Raw genomic sequence first — 14,928 nt, 5'->3', positions numbered from 1 at the left:
CCCCCCCCCCCCCCCCCCAGTGGCTGGGATTAAAGGCATGCGCGCCACCACCGCCCGGCCAGATGTGCCATTTTTTGAGGCCCAGCATGGTGGTTTACTCTACTTACCCTTCTCATATCCCAGTCATAGCTTGCTGTGTTTTCTTTTCTAACTGTGGGACCTAGCATGAGAAAGCCATTCATAATTTTCTTTCTTTCTTTCTTTCTTTCTTTCTGTCTGTCTGTCTGTCTTTCTTTCTTTCTTTCTTTCTTTCTTTCTTTCTTTCTTTCTTTCTTTTTGTCATTGAGCATCTTAAAGTTCTTATGAAGGAGGAGGTGGCAGCAGAGAGGTCAGGGAGCTAGGGAGGTTGAGTGGTTGGGAATTCTGGATTTGGACTCCATCAGAATCTCGGTTCCTAGGCCTTGGCCCTTCTGCCTCCCTCTATGTGACCCTGTGCAAGTGGCTTCCCATGGTCCTGCTTTGTGTTTGTTCTCATCTACAAACTGAGGGTAAATGATATTCTGCTTTCTCTTCTGATCATGTAAATCTTTCCCTTTTGGTGGACTCGAACCTTGTGCTCCACCTAGCTGCAGCAGCAGCCCACAGCTGTCTGCTTTCTGCTAAAGTGGGGAGAATGAAGGTAGCAAGAGAAGCCAGCAGAAGTGGCTTCTTAGCAGATGCCCGAGTGGGGAAGACATTGCTGGCAAACCTGTGTTCACACACGGGGGCCGCTTGCAGAAGGAGAGAACTGACTCTCCAACATTGCCTTCTGATTTGCTACACACACACACACACACACACACACGCACGCACACACGCACACATGCGTGCATACACACGCACACACACGCACACATGTGTGTGCACACACACGCACACACACGCACACACGTGCACACACGTGCACACACACACACACTCATGCACACACACACACACACACACACACACTCTCCCAAACACTAAAAGAATAAATAAAAGCTTTTTAAAAGAATGTAAAAGATATCTCATTCCAAATAGGTTAGACAAATGAGCCTCCAGTGAGTCATGCACCACATGAAACATGTGGCCAGTGACTGGCTCATGATAAGCTCTTGAACATGTCAGATAGGGGCGTTTTTCTTAATCATCACCATGATTACTATCATGGTCCTCATCATCATCCTGTTCCTCCTCATCGTCACCACCAACACCTCCATCATTATCACCATCATTGTTATAGAGGTTGTCACCAACATCATCACACTCATTACCAAGAACATTGTCATCACCATCTATTTTTGATGATGCCCTAGAGAGAAAGGACTGACATTTTATTTCAGAACACTTGTCTCTGTCTGTTTGGTATTAAATGTCATGGCCGGGGTCTGCTTCTCTCCCAAGGGTTCTTGTTCATTGGTCGGTCCCTTGGGAAAACTGGATTCTATGCCCTATTTTTTTTTTTTAATTAAATGCATTGTCTAGCCACTTGTCCTTCACTTCTTCTATGGCTTTCTTGATATTCCCACAATGATACCACAATGGTCAATGGGATTCTTGGTTTTTCCCAGTACATGGGCCAGACTCCTCTTGAACTTTATCATCCTTCTGTGTCCCCTCCTGAATGCTGGGGCAGTAAGAGAAGTGCCACCACACCTAACTCCTGTGGGGCTTTTGATCTGGTGAATACCAGTTGAGCAAGTTGAGGATTTTAGAACATCTCCTCCTTCCCTTGGTTCGTGATGGCCAACCAGTCACACTCCTCCTGAGAGCGCTGAATTTCCATTAGCAATCATGAGGCCTTGTGCATTTCTTATGAAGCATCTATCTCTTCTGATAATAAGTGGGGGCCACCATAACTGTCTATATGAAGTATTTATTGGGCACCAAGTCTAGGTCAAGCATTATATTGTTCTGGGACATGCAATGACTATGACCAAAATATGGTGAGCAATTAGACATTATCTCCCCAAAGTGGCACATATACCATCTAAAATCATTTCAGGGCTACAAGTAGAGATGAATAACTTTTCATCACCATGTCAATACTATGTCTACTCTAGTGATTTCATAGCTTTTGGTTTTAAAGATGTTTTCCTTTGAACATGATTCAAATATAAATATGTATTCCTAGGGTAACCTACCTTAACTGAGTCACACGAACTTTAGGGACATATTCACTTAATACTTAGGGGATGGCAGAAATTGTGAAGTTAGTACCAAATTCCTGAAGCCCAGTGTGATACAGGGTCTGGGAGTGTGGTTCCATGATAGAGCATGAGGCCCTGGGTCCCATCTGCTGCATAGACATTAAATGAATTAATGAAGTAGCAGAGATACAAATTCCTTATTGAGAGTCACAGTTTCCAGCAAGATTTACCGAACATATATCAGCAAGTATTTTGTGCCCTTTTTTCTTGATCCTGAAAATTACTGGCATGCATGTCTTGCTATCTTTGAGGTAGCATGGAGGGACTAGCTCTAGGCTGGGTTGGGGGAAGAGAAACTGTGGCTTCTGTCACTGGTCTGTTCCTGTCTTAAAGCTGACACCTGGTGTGTCCAGTCCCTCCCTCACCAGAGAGTGGGGTGATATGTGGGAGGCCTCTGTATTAGAAAGTGACAGAACAAATGAAATTGTATCAGGGCACACACACACACACACACACACACACACACACACACACGTACACACTCAGATCCCTGTGTTAATTGTTGTTGTGGTTGTTGGGGAAAGTTATCATGAGTTTTCTTTTCTGTCTGCTCGACACGTGTGTCACCTGCATCCTGCTTTACCTCAGGCTGAGGAGAAGAAGGTTTCAGAGAAGACCCTTCAGACCCCGCTGCTGCCTTCGCCCGTGGCAGATCACGTGAAATGCAACATTTTGAAAGCACAGCTGGAGAATGCCTCTCGTGTGACTGCCCAGGTACGTGGGGGTGAATGCTCCTTCAATTTCATGCTACAGGATTTCCTCACACAGAACCAGTCAAGGTCTAGTATGGAGATAGGAGCCACTTCTTGGTATAGGAGCCTGGATGATGTTATTGTTGTTGTTATTGTTGTTGTTGTTGTTACATTTTATCTCTTTGTTGGGAGAGTGCAGGGGCTCATGCCATGGAGTGCTTGTGGAGGACAGGGGACCACTTTCGGGAGTCAGTTCTCTCTGCCCTGTGTCTCTCCGGTTGTCAGCCTTGGCATCAGGCACTTTTACATGCTGAGCTATCTCACTGGCTCAAGGAAGCCTGGATTTTCATGCAAAGAATTGTTAACTGGTGTGGTTATTATTTATGTAAGCGAATGGGAGACGGGGAACTGAGAGACAGGGGTTCTTACACGCTAGTTGCTTAAGGGCCCTGAGCAGAGCTGCGTCCCTTCCCTGAGGGTTCAGGAAGTCACTGTGGGGGTAGTGATCCGCACATCTAACCAGCTCCCTGAACTACACTTTGACTCACAGTACTCCAAGGGACTGGAGGCGGCAACTCCGGGAGCACTTTCCATCACAGGAACACGAGAACAAAAATGTAAATGTGGACATTTGAGTGCCAGGAGGAAGAATCCTACACAGATGAAACTTAAACTCATGAGTTCAGGTTCCCATAGCCTCCTCTTGTATCTAACTTCATGAGTTAAATGTGGCCTGATCCCATACTACAGGCTGTGGGTGACAGGGTCCCACCCTCTGGGGAAAGGAGCAGAGATTCTGCCGACGCTGTGTCTGTGATGGGCAGGGTGACACAGGTTCTCCTGGTGCTGCAATACTGTAATACTGACTTAGATGTTCCTGTGGAGGAGTGAGGTACCATAGTTGAAGAAGCCAGGCTGGGGTAACCCAGAAAAATGTAAAGCCAAAAATTCCTCCCCTCTAGCGCCCCCTGTTGGCAAAGGAAAATTTGTTTGTGGCTTCTCATCCCAGATCCATGGAGGAGGGGTGAATTTGGAGATAAGAGAGGATAGTGTAATAACAAACATAAACCCTCTGACTGGCACCATAGCACGTATCACTGGCTCCATAATGGCCATTAATTACACTCTTTATGCCACCCTAAATGAGGGTTCTAAGATAGTGGCCCCTGTCACAGGTGGCCTCTGAGGAGGAACCCATTGGCCGTCCCTGCCCTGAAGACAGCATATAATAAGCTATGGTCGGCCTGACAGGGTGACTCAGTGGCTCAGTTCTGTCCCTGGACCCATATGGTCGAAAGAGAGAGCCAGCTCCTTAAAGTTCTCTAATCTCCCACATTCACCATGGCTGGCATGCACATAAACACACACACACACACACATACACACACACACACACACACACACACACACACATACACACAAAGTAAAAAGATTTTTAAAAATTATTTTATTAGATATTTTCTTCATTTACATTTCAAATGCTATCCCAAATGTCCCCTATACCCTTCCCCCACCCTGCTCCCCTACCCACTCACTGCCACTTCTTGACCCTGGTGTTCTCCTGTATGGGGCATATAAAGTTTGCAAGACCAAGGGGCCTCTCTTCCCAACGATGGCTGACTAGGCCATCTTCTGCTACATATGCAGCTAGAGACTCGAGCTCAGGGGGTACTGGTTAGTTCATATTGCTGTTCCACCTATAGGGTTGCAGACCCCTTCAGCTCCTTGGGTAATTTCTACTCCATTGGGGGCCCTGTGTTCCATCCTATAGATGACTGTGGGCAGTAAAAAGATTTTTAAAGCTACAGTTGTCCAAGTGCTCATTAAAACAATATGTGAGAATCGACAGTCCTTATGAGTCTACTGTCTCCACTTACCTTGTGAAGAGTACATACTCGAAAATATCTTCATTCTCTATCTACATATATATAGCAATCTGTATGATATGAATCCTCCCAGAAGATGCTGTGAGAAACAAGAGCAGACTTACAAGGTTCCTTCCACTGGGAGGCTGTGATGTAAGCAGGAGGTATGGACTATGCATTGGAAAGCCAGACGGTCTGGTCCTGTCTGCAGTTCTCCACCTTCCTAATGCTGCGACCCTTTAATGCAATTCTCCCATTGGGGTCACCCCCAGCCATAAAATTATTTTGTTGCTTGTTCACAACTATAATTTTGCTACTCTTATGAATTGCAATGTAAATATCTGATGAGCAGGGTGTCTGCTATGTGACCTCTGTGAAAGAGGCATTTAACCATCAAGGGGTTGCAACCCCCAGGTTGAGAACCACTGGCTCGGGTTTGAGTCCTGATCTGTGTCTTAGTGACGTCATCTATTAACTTCCCCGGGCTTCGGCTGTTTTGTTCGGAATGTGGGGATCAGCTGGGTCTGGTGGGATACACCGGGAGTCCCAGGCACTTGGGAAGCTGATGTGGGGAAGTCTCTAAGCTCCAGAGCTAGAGACCAGCTTCAGACAACACAGTAAGATTTCCTCTCCAGGGGCTGAAGGGACAGCTCAGAGGTTAAAAACATTTCCTTTGCAAGCTTGAGGATTGGAACTCGAATCCCAGCATGCATAGACAAGCCAGGTGTGATCCCATCCATGCCTGTTACCTCAGCTTATTGGGGAGGCAGAAGGACTGCTGGGGCTGGCTAGGTACTGGCCTTGCTGAAAAGCCACTAGCTCCAGGTTCAGCAAGAGACCCTCAAGGGTAGACAGTCATGAAGGAGGACACATGACTCCTTTCTCTATCCCTGCATACCTGAACACACTCATACACATATACCACACACCCGTACACATTCCACACTCACAAATTAAACCCAACAAAATAAAACAAATTAAAAAAACAACCTCCCTAGGTAACTGTTAAGATTAAAGAGTAGCACAAGATCCTGGCCAGCGTCTCACATTACCTCAGGACATACTGGTAGGAACAGTCACAGATTAAGGCTAGGGAATTGCTGGGGACACTGGCTGCTCTGGGTGATGGCAGCTGGCACTTTTTACAGGACAGTCAGGTTGACGCCTCGCCTCAAACAGTGATTGCAGGGCTGGCAGGGTGGCTCAAAGGAGGAAGGCAGTGGGTGCCAACCCCAGTGACCTGAGTTCCATGCCTAGCAACTACATGGTGGAAGGGGAGGGCCAGCTCCCCCAAGTTGGCCTCCATGTGCGTACTGAGCGAGTGCACACACAAGCACACACATATGCACGTAAGTGTAATAAGTAAATGAACCTCAGCTGTCTCAGGTCACAGTTGCATCTGATTGTCTTCCCTGCTCTCCCACTGTCACTTCTGTATATGCTATTTGTCCCATCACCAAGCAAATAAAACTGTACGTATCTCATAGCCTATGAAGTTGATGTTATGCATATCGGGAAGGTCCGCCATGTTCCCAGGGGTCTTGTGCTGCACAGAACAAGATCCAGGTTTCTGCTATAGAAGATGTTCTATGTGTCAAAAGTAATTCATTTGGGAAAGTGTGGAAAAGGAGGAGATGTAGACCTGAAGAAATGAGAAATATACTGGCTCAGACAGATAAAGAGGAAGGCCTGGAAAATAGTGGGAGAGGAGAGAGGAAGGCATGAGATCAGTAAAGCCGGGAATGCTGGCCCTGCCGTGCTCACCCCATCACTGTAGAAAGGATGCACCCACCCACCCATCCACCCACCCCCCCCCCTCCAAAGCAGCACATCGTATAGATTTCGAGAAGTCCTCAAGGAAACCTGCACTATTTTCCTTCTTTCTAATGGCCTGGGCTACTTTGTAAATGGTTCCCACTCTCTTCCACAGAATATTCTCTGGCACTAAACCCAGGAATCTCTGGGTTGGTGTGGCTTAAGAGTTTGTGGTGAGAGCTGCTGTATGCAGCCCAGCATCCTGCCAGGGGCTAAACACCAGTTTCCTGTGGGGTCAGCACAGAGCACAGGTGTACGGAAAGGAAGCCAGAGGGACTGTCGTGTTTCTGGCTGTAGGAAAGACTCTGACAGGAGCTGTCTCTGGATTCATGTGTGGACTGCTCTGTCCTTCCCCACCAACCCCCCCCCCCAGTGTCCATAACACTACTGAGCATCCATTCAGAGCAGAGGCTGAGCACCAGGGCTCTGGGTGGGGCATCCCCCCACTGACTGCCCATGTACACGCTGCTATTCGGCTGGCTGTGTGGGTGTCCTTTCCTCCCTTTTCATTCTCAGGGACTCACCAGAGGGAGGAAGACAAGACTCGGATTAAAATCAGATGACATCATTCTTTCCGGGACTGCTCCTCGGATGTACAGGATTCCAAGTTCCTTTTACAGCTGTAACTGTGAATGCTACCCAAACCTGTAGCCCGTTCTTGTTCTTGAGACACAGGGTGCCGGAAGGGACTGAACTGCGGGCTTGCTTTTCCCACACGTTCCTTTTCTTACTAAGGCAGGAGCCGACACATAGCAAGTGCTCAATAAAAGTATGAATGCAAGCATTGATTGAGTGTTCAGTTTTCACACCTTAAGCCTCAGCAGCAGGAAAGACTCAAAGAAACTCTTCTGTCCTTGGTTTTTTGCTGTGAAAACAGAGTAACTTTGTGATTGACTAGACAACCTAATGAATTAACCACTGTGGTCCTTCCTATCGCTACAATCCTTTGGATGCAGAAGACCTGAGAGCATTTTTGCATGCCAAGCTGTTTACATGTGACTCACCTGCTTTCTTTAACAGATTGGAAAAGAGGAGCCCTCATTTGTAAATATCAATAAGAAATCGAGTCTCCAGGACACCAGTGTCAGGTCTGTTGGTTCTTGTTTGAGTGGGGAAATGACAATGCATTATGTCGGAAGTATCGCTCCCGGGGCGGGGGAAGGAGGGACAACTGGGGTGACAGAAGTAGAGAGGGAAGACAAGGGGGGGAGAATAGGGGCCCAAAGAAACCAGTTTGAAGGCTTCATGTTGCTTATTCCTAGCTTAACATTACTGCCCACTGAGCTAGCAAAGAACCCAGCCTCCTTGATTGGTTTCTGAAGCATACAGAGCCGACCTTGACGTCCCCCAGTAAAGACCTCCAACCTCCGTTCCCAGAGTGGCGACATCGTTGCTAATACAGAGAAGAGGACCCTTCCCCGTCTGGCTTCTGCTCGCTGCTCTTCCTTGGGTCCTCATTTCTGAGCTTTGTCAGGACTGGAATCACATGGGTTCATTGACCCTCTCAGCCACTATCTCCACACCCCATGGCTCAGGGGAATCCCGCCTCAGCCCAAGTGACTGACAACATGTTACCAAGGCCGTCTTATTGGCATCTTGGTGGTCTGCCATCATCTACTCCTCAGAGTGCTTTCCTCAAATGTCCAGCAGCATCTCTTATTGACAGTCCCAGGTCCTGGCTGCTGAGGCTAACTCAGCAGTAGAGAGCCTAGCATGCTCAAGGTCATGGGTTCGATCCCCAACCATGCCAACCAGATGAGTTGAAGTAGACTCCGGAGTCCCACCTCAGTCCTTGAGATCCTGGGTGTGTGGTTTGGGGGGGGGGGGTGAGAATGGAAGGAGGGCAGAAAAAAGCATCTTAATGAATGTCTGGGTGTCCTAGGGAACGGTTATACTCAATGCTCAAAGCAGAAAGCTAGCATTTCTCTATGTTGTCTTAATGACAGTCTGTCTGGGTCCTTCCTGGACTTGACAGGGACTTAATTCAGGTTGGGGTCCAGCTCCGTTGGAGAGTATTTTTCTAACATATACAGGGGCCCAGGTTCTGTCCCCAGCACTGGGAAAAGCAAAACTAAAAGCCCCTTTCCACTCTGTCCATCATCCTTCCTTCATCTGTCTCCATTTTGGAGAGCAGCGTTATTATTTCCTCCCCAAGCTTGAAACTCAAGAGTCCTTGTTCCTGCCCACCTGCCTCTCATCCCCTCACCTAATTGGTCATCAAAACACATCAATTTGAGTTTTATATTATCTCATAGAAATCTGTTCAGGACCTTAATCCCTGCTCTTCCCCGCCATTCCTTGTCTCCTATTCTGGATCAATCATACCCTGACTCTCCCATCAATACGTTCTTCATGGCTCTGAGGACCTTTCTACAGTGCAAACCCCAGACTAAAACCTTTAGTGACTGTCACCCTTTAGAGTAAATTCAGCCTGATGTCCCTCCCTACCCCTTGACCTTCTGCTGGGGTCCCTTTAATGTCAGGGTGATGGGGATGGTACCCTACATTCAGCTAGGCCTCTACTGTCTCTCCCATTGGTGGTCTTTCTTGCATGAGACAGAGAACTCTAGGATAGGGTCATTTCAGACCCTGGGGTTCTGGCCTGAGGGAACCGTGAATTCAACATGTTGACTCAAAGTCCTTATCCGTGCTTTACTGTGTCCATTCAACAGGCACTTGCTAGGGACCAACTGCACACGCTCCACATACTAGAAGAGGAAATGGAAGTGCAGAAGTGACTTGCTAATCTGTCAGGGTCCCAGCTCAGGGCCTCAGCTGGTCTCAAGACCTCTTTGGTGTTACTGATATACATATTTTTAAAATATCAAATTAGTCATGACCATAAAAATATATTAAAGATTTTTTTTGTAAAGTCGCTGTTTGGGGGCTGGCGAGATGGCTTTAGTGAGTATCAGTTCCCACCCTCAAGGCTGAGGACCTCAATTTAGTTCTCAGATGCACAGGGCAGGAGAACTGACTCCAATGGGCCATCTGCTCTCCAGCCTCTGGACACACATAGAGAATACATTTAAAAAAAAAAAGATAATTAAAAAAATCAGTTTTAAATAAAGCCATTGGGTCGCCATAAATGATTGAGGAAAAATAAAAGGAAACTTTAATATATTTTTGAATGAAAAAAAAAAACTAAAAGGAATAAAGAGGAAAAGAAAGGATAGGACTGCTCCTGGCTATGGCTGGGGCTGGGGAGAAAGTTTATCGTAGATGTGCAGGAGAGCACAAGCAAGGGCAGGGACATCTGGGGGAGTCCAGAGTGAACGTGACCTTGAGCCAGGCTCAGTGTGAGAAGTGGGGGACAGGGGAGCTAGGTGCCTCAGTCAGAGGCCAGAGGCACAAAGAAAGCAGATATACAAAATGGTTGGGTTCTATTGGGAAGGGCAGCCCAGCCCACTGGACTGGGTAGGGTAGGCCAACTGTACCCTGTAACAGGGTCTGACTGACGCTGGAAGAACTTGGCAGCCAGGTCTGTTTCAATGTGTTAAATAGGCACCTCTGTCCCATGTTTGAAACCGAACATTTTTACTTTTATTTATGTGTGTGTGCGTGTGCGCACCATGTATAGGTGCCCCGAAAGGCACCTAGCATGGGTCCTGGGAATCAAACTCAGGTCGTTTGGAAGAGCAGCAAGCACTCTTAACCACTAAGCCGTGTCTCTCTTTTTTTTTTAAAAAAAAAAAAATCTTCTCATATACATAGTATTAGATTATTTTAGAGAGAGTCCTAAAGTTCTTTTGAATATATATATATATATATATATATATATATATATATATATATATGTGTGTGTGTATGTGTATATATATATACTATATAAGTAAAACATATCAACTGTTTTATATATACAGTATATAGCTTCATTAAATACTATAGTTACAGCCATTGTGAGCTATCAAGTTATTGGGAATTAAAGCTGAGTTATTTATGGGTTTCTCTTCATTCCCCAGCAAAACCTAGCTATGACCCAAACCCTCATATGAGGTAGGAAGCTTTGTAGTCAAGGCAGTTTTACTTGGTACCTCACTTGGTTATATTTGGTTCCCCACTCTATTCTGGTCTCGATAATGTTTGCTTGTTTATTTGATTTTGAACTTATCTGCATTCGTAATATAATTTCAGTTAAGTTAAACACTAAGCCAAGAACAGTCAGATTTCCTGACCATCAGAATCAGTGAGCTGAATATTACCTGAGAAGCCTAATACAAGAACATTACCATTTTAAACAATTTTTTTTCCTATGTATCTAGAAGCCCCATTCCTATCCGCGTGGAGACCACCCAGCCAGCTGTGGAGAAGCCGGAAATCAAACCTCCCCGTGTGAGGAGGTTAACAAGGCAGTATAGTTTGTGAGTTCTGCGCTTATGTACCCCCTACACGTGAATGTTCAGTTATAAACTCATTAGCCCTGCCGCAGGCACCTTCTCAGATGGCTACCCCCCACACTCCATTTAATTCCTGTTTTGGTGTCACAGTGAGCACATTTGTCCTCATCAACTGTGGTATAGTAAACTGTTTCCAGCATTCCGTGCCCACCACCTCACAGTCGCTGAGGATTGGGAGTCTGGCACAATCTCTCTGAGCTTCTCTGTTGGGTCCCCAAAAAGCTACAAATTATCCCGTTAAGGCCTTGGTCTCTCACATGGTTGCTATCAGAATCCATGGCCAAGGAAGCTGTTGCACCCCAGTTGCCCTATGCTACTATCTTGTAAGGTTTCTCTGTCAGAAAGCATGGGAGAGACAAGCCTCACACAGAAAAGACATCCTTTTTTTTTTTTTTTTTTTTTTTGCCATATTCTGTTTATTGGAAACACATTGCTAGGCCCAGTTCACACTCTAGATGAGGATTACCCGGTTGGTAGATGAGGATTACGGGGGTGGCTGATTGCTAAGACAGGAACCCCCAAAGGCCATAAGAGAAGCTGCCTCCACACCCTATGGCATGATAGTTAAGTGTTCAGCAGGATCAGTCAACAGAGCGGGAGGGAAAGCAAGGAGCTACAGATGATGTCAGGCCCCACCCAGTTTTTTCCCCCCACTTAATTCAACAAAACTCTTGGCTATGGCTCCAGGCTTTGTCAGATAAAGTGGCTCTGACAATTCCCACCTGTCATCTCAACCTGTCTCATAGAGTGCTGCAGGCAAAGACAGAGCTGTAAACAACAGCCCAAGCAAGATGGCCGAGGCCTGTAGGAAGGGCAGTGGGCTCAGCCATGGGCTGGAAGACTGATGGCAATGGAGTTCCCTTTTTGGCCCCAGCTGTGGCTTAGGCGACATGTGACATTTGTCAGAGAACTACAGAGGAATCTCTGGGTACAACGGGAACTGTGGGCAGTCTGGGGTTCTGGTCCATTTGTAGCTCTTACATCCTGAGAAACAAAACGAACACTTTGAACCAGCCTTTATTTCTTTTTCCGTGTGTGTGTGTGTGTGTGTGTGTGTGTGTGTGTGTGTGTGTACGCATACATGTATTTACAGAATAGGAATTGATATCAGGAATCCACCTTATTCACTGGGGTGAAATCTCTCAAACTTAAAGCTCGCTAGCATGGCTAGACATGAGCCAGCATGCCTGGAGGGCCCTGTATGCCCTTTCAGAGGAGGGAATTACAGGCAGCACATCAGTCATTTAAGTGGGTTTCTGGGGATCCAGATTCTGGTTCTCAGGGTTGTGCTGCAAATGTTTCAACCACCGAGCCATCTCTTCGGTACCTTTTTCTTGTCTTTTCTGCTCTTTCATTTTGTTTCTTTCTTTAGAGTGAGGTTTTGGTGACCTCACCAATGCAAAGCATTGCTACCACTGAGCTATGTCTCTCATCCAGTCTTCACTTTCTGTTTTGAGACAAGGTCTCCCCGTGTTGCCCAGGCAGACTTTGAATGTCTGATCTTCTTGCTTCAGCCCTCTGAGTAATTGGGATTTCAGGTCTGTAGCACCAGGCCTGGCTTCAAGTGCTTTTCCTTCATCTGTAAAGTGAGCTACTAAATCCTTTAGTGCCCACACTAAAGGATTGTTGGTTTGGTTATTGAGACAGTTTCACTGTGTGGCCCGGGGATGTTCTGGAACTCAAACTGCAGACCAGCCTGAATTCACAGAGATCTGCCTGCTTCTGCCTCCCAAGCGCTGAGATTTTGCAAGGATCTGGACAAAGGTTGTGTTTCTGAAAAGGAAAAAAAAAAGTAGGGATTCAGGATGCAAAGTGCAGGTTGGAGTGCAGTGCCAGAGGCATTCGCCCAACAGGCAGCACAGGCGGCCATTAGATCCTCCTGGGAAGGTGAGGAAGACAGTGCTCAAGGGGTCGTAAGAGCGGGCCACGTCACCTCACTAGCCTGGAGGGGAAGCCAGGGGTCTATAGTACCAGTGTGTCCAGAAAAGCCAGAATGTCTGGAACTCAGGATCTCTGGGGAACAAATTAAACCATGAAAATCTCCCCCCCCCCTCCCTCCAGGACAAGGCCGCCGGGGTTTGTGTTCCATTTCATTTCAGAATTCAAAATGCTATCGTCACCCATTCAGGACAGGTAATCCTACTAAATAATGACTAGCCGCAGGAAAGGAAAATTTTCTCTTAATCACCAAATTGGCTCTTGCTTAAAATAAGAAGAAGTCCTCTCACTTCTGCACTACTGCACTCAGCGAAAGTCTCACGGCGCAGTTCTTCTCCACAAAACCTTGTTAATGTGTCCCGTAAGCCAGGTGTGGTGACGCGCGCCTGTAATCTCAGTACTTGGCAGGCAACAGCTGGAGGGGCAGGAGACTGCAGCTAGCCTGGGCTACATCCAAAAGACAACAACATTTTATGAATTTATTGTGAGTTACCTCAGAATTACCTCAGAGACTAAAGTAAAGCTGTTAAGGACTTACTGAATTTTGAAAGTTTCCTCTTTGTCTAAGTTAAGACAAAACGACTTTAAAACATATATCTATTTAAAATAGATATATTTAATAGGTACTAATATTTATATTATATACTATATAGATATATTTAATATTAAATATATATACGTAATATGTATATTTACTATTAAATGTATATTTTACTATGAAATATATATTTAAATATAAATATATATTCATATATATTATATATATATATACCTGGAGAGATAGCTCAGTGGTTGAAAGCGCTTGCTGCTTTTTCAGAGAACACTCTTGTGCATTCAGGTGGCTCACAACTGCCTGTACTCCAGCTCCAGGGGAATCTGATGCCCTCTTCTGGCCTCTGAGGTTATCTGCAACCACATGGCATGTACATACAGACAGACACAGAGAATTCTGTTTTTTAATAAATGTCTTTTAGAAAGAAGAATTTGAAGCTTTTCCTATTTTAGATTCTCTGAGTTAACTTCCTACTGTAAGAAGTGGGCTATGTTTTTTTAATGTCTTTGTGTGTGTGTGTGTATGTGGGAAAGTTCAAGACAGGGTTTCTCTGTGTAGCCCTGGCTGTCCTGGAACTCACTCTGTAGACCAGGCTGGCCTTGGACTCAGAAATCCACCTGCCTCTGCCTCCCAAGTGCTGGGATTAAAGGCGTGCGCCACCACTTCCTGGCTTTTAATGTCTTTTTATGTAAAAACAAATAATAACTCTGCTTTTAGGGTTAATGTTTTTACATGAGGATAAAAAAATATTCACCTCACTCTTCTGCATCACTCACTGTGTGACTAACCTTTTAAAAAATAAAGTGAAAACCAGGCTCAGCAGGTGACTTGGAAGTTCAGAGTCCGTACTGTTCTTGCAAAGCCTGGAATTGGGGGGTCCTGGCACCCATATCCTGTGGCTCACAACGGCCTGTGGCTCCCGCTGTGGGGACCTGATACTTCTGGTCTCCAAGGGGACACATGTACCAATAAAAATAAACAAATAAAAGATAAATTTAAAAACCTGAAAAAGTAAAGGGTTAGAGAAATGGTTCATGAGCTTGATTCCTGCAGCCTCGCAGGAATGTTCACCCCTCCAAGGCTGCCATGACTTACTGTGATATGAGTGTCCAGCCCTCTATCAGAGACACCGCTAAGAAAGTATGGTATTGGCCATGCAATGGAACGTTTCCCAACATAAGAGAAAAAGGCATTTTGATGTATTCCACAACACTGTGAGGCTTCAGGAATAGGCAAGATCCTGGAGACAGGGACAAGATTGGACTAAAGACTGCTGGGAGATGTGAGAGGGGTCCATGGGGAGTCAGTGCTCAGTAATCAAACAGTTTTTGTTACAATTGATGAAAGACTGGAGGGTATAGAGTGGGATGGCTACACAGTTGTAAAGGATGTCGTTCTATGGAATCATTCCTTTGTAAATGGTCAAAGTAATAAACATATGCACACGCCTTTAATCCCAGCACTCGGGCGGCAGAGGCAGGCGGATTTCTGAGTTTGAGG

At 45.9% G+C, this 14,928-nt stretch overlaps 1 protein-coding gene across 1 annotated transcript in view; it reads left to right on the top strand.

The window, feature by feature from the left end:
• Positions 1-14,928, top strand: part of Epb41l4b (erythrocyte membrane protein band 4.1 like 4B) — a 151,908-nt gene that overhangs the window by 110,845 nt on the left and 26,135 nt on the right. Inside the window, 3 exon segments of the mRNA XM_029540145.1 lie at positions 2,757-2,882; positions 7,561-7,628; positions 10,803-10,901. Coding sequence (XP_029396005.1) covers positions 2,757-2,882; positions 7,561-7,628; positions 10,803-10,901 — 293 coding nt within the window.

The sequence above is a fragment of the Mus pahari genome, chromosome 6 (genome assembly GCF_900095145.1).
Source record: "Mus pahari chromosome 6, PAHARI_EIJ_v1.1, whole genome shotgun sequence".
Lineage (NCBI taxonomy): Eukaryota > Metazoa > Chordata > Mammalia > Rodentia > Muridae > Mus > Mus pahari.
Note: the sequence above shows the minus strand (reverse complement) of the source record. Positions and strands in the feature narration are given on the sequence as shown.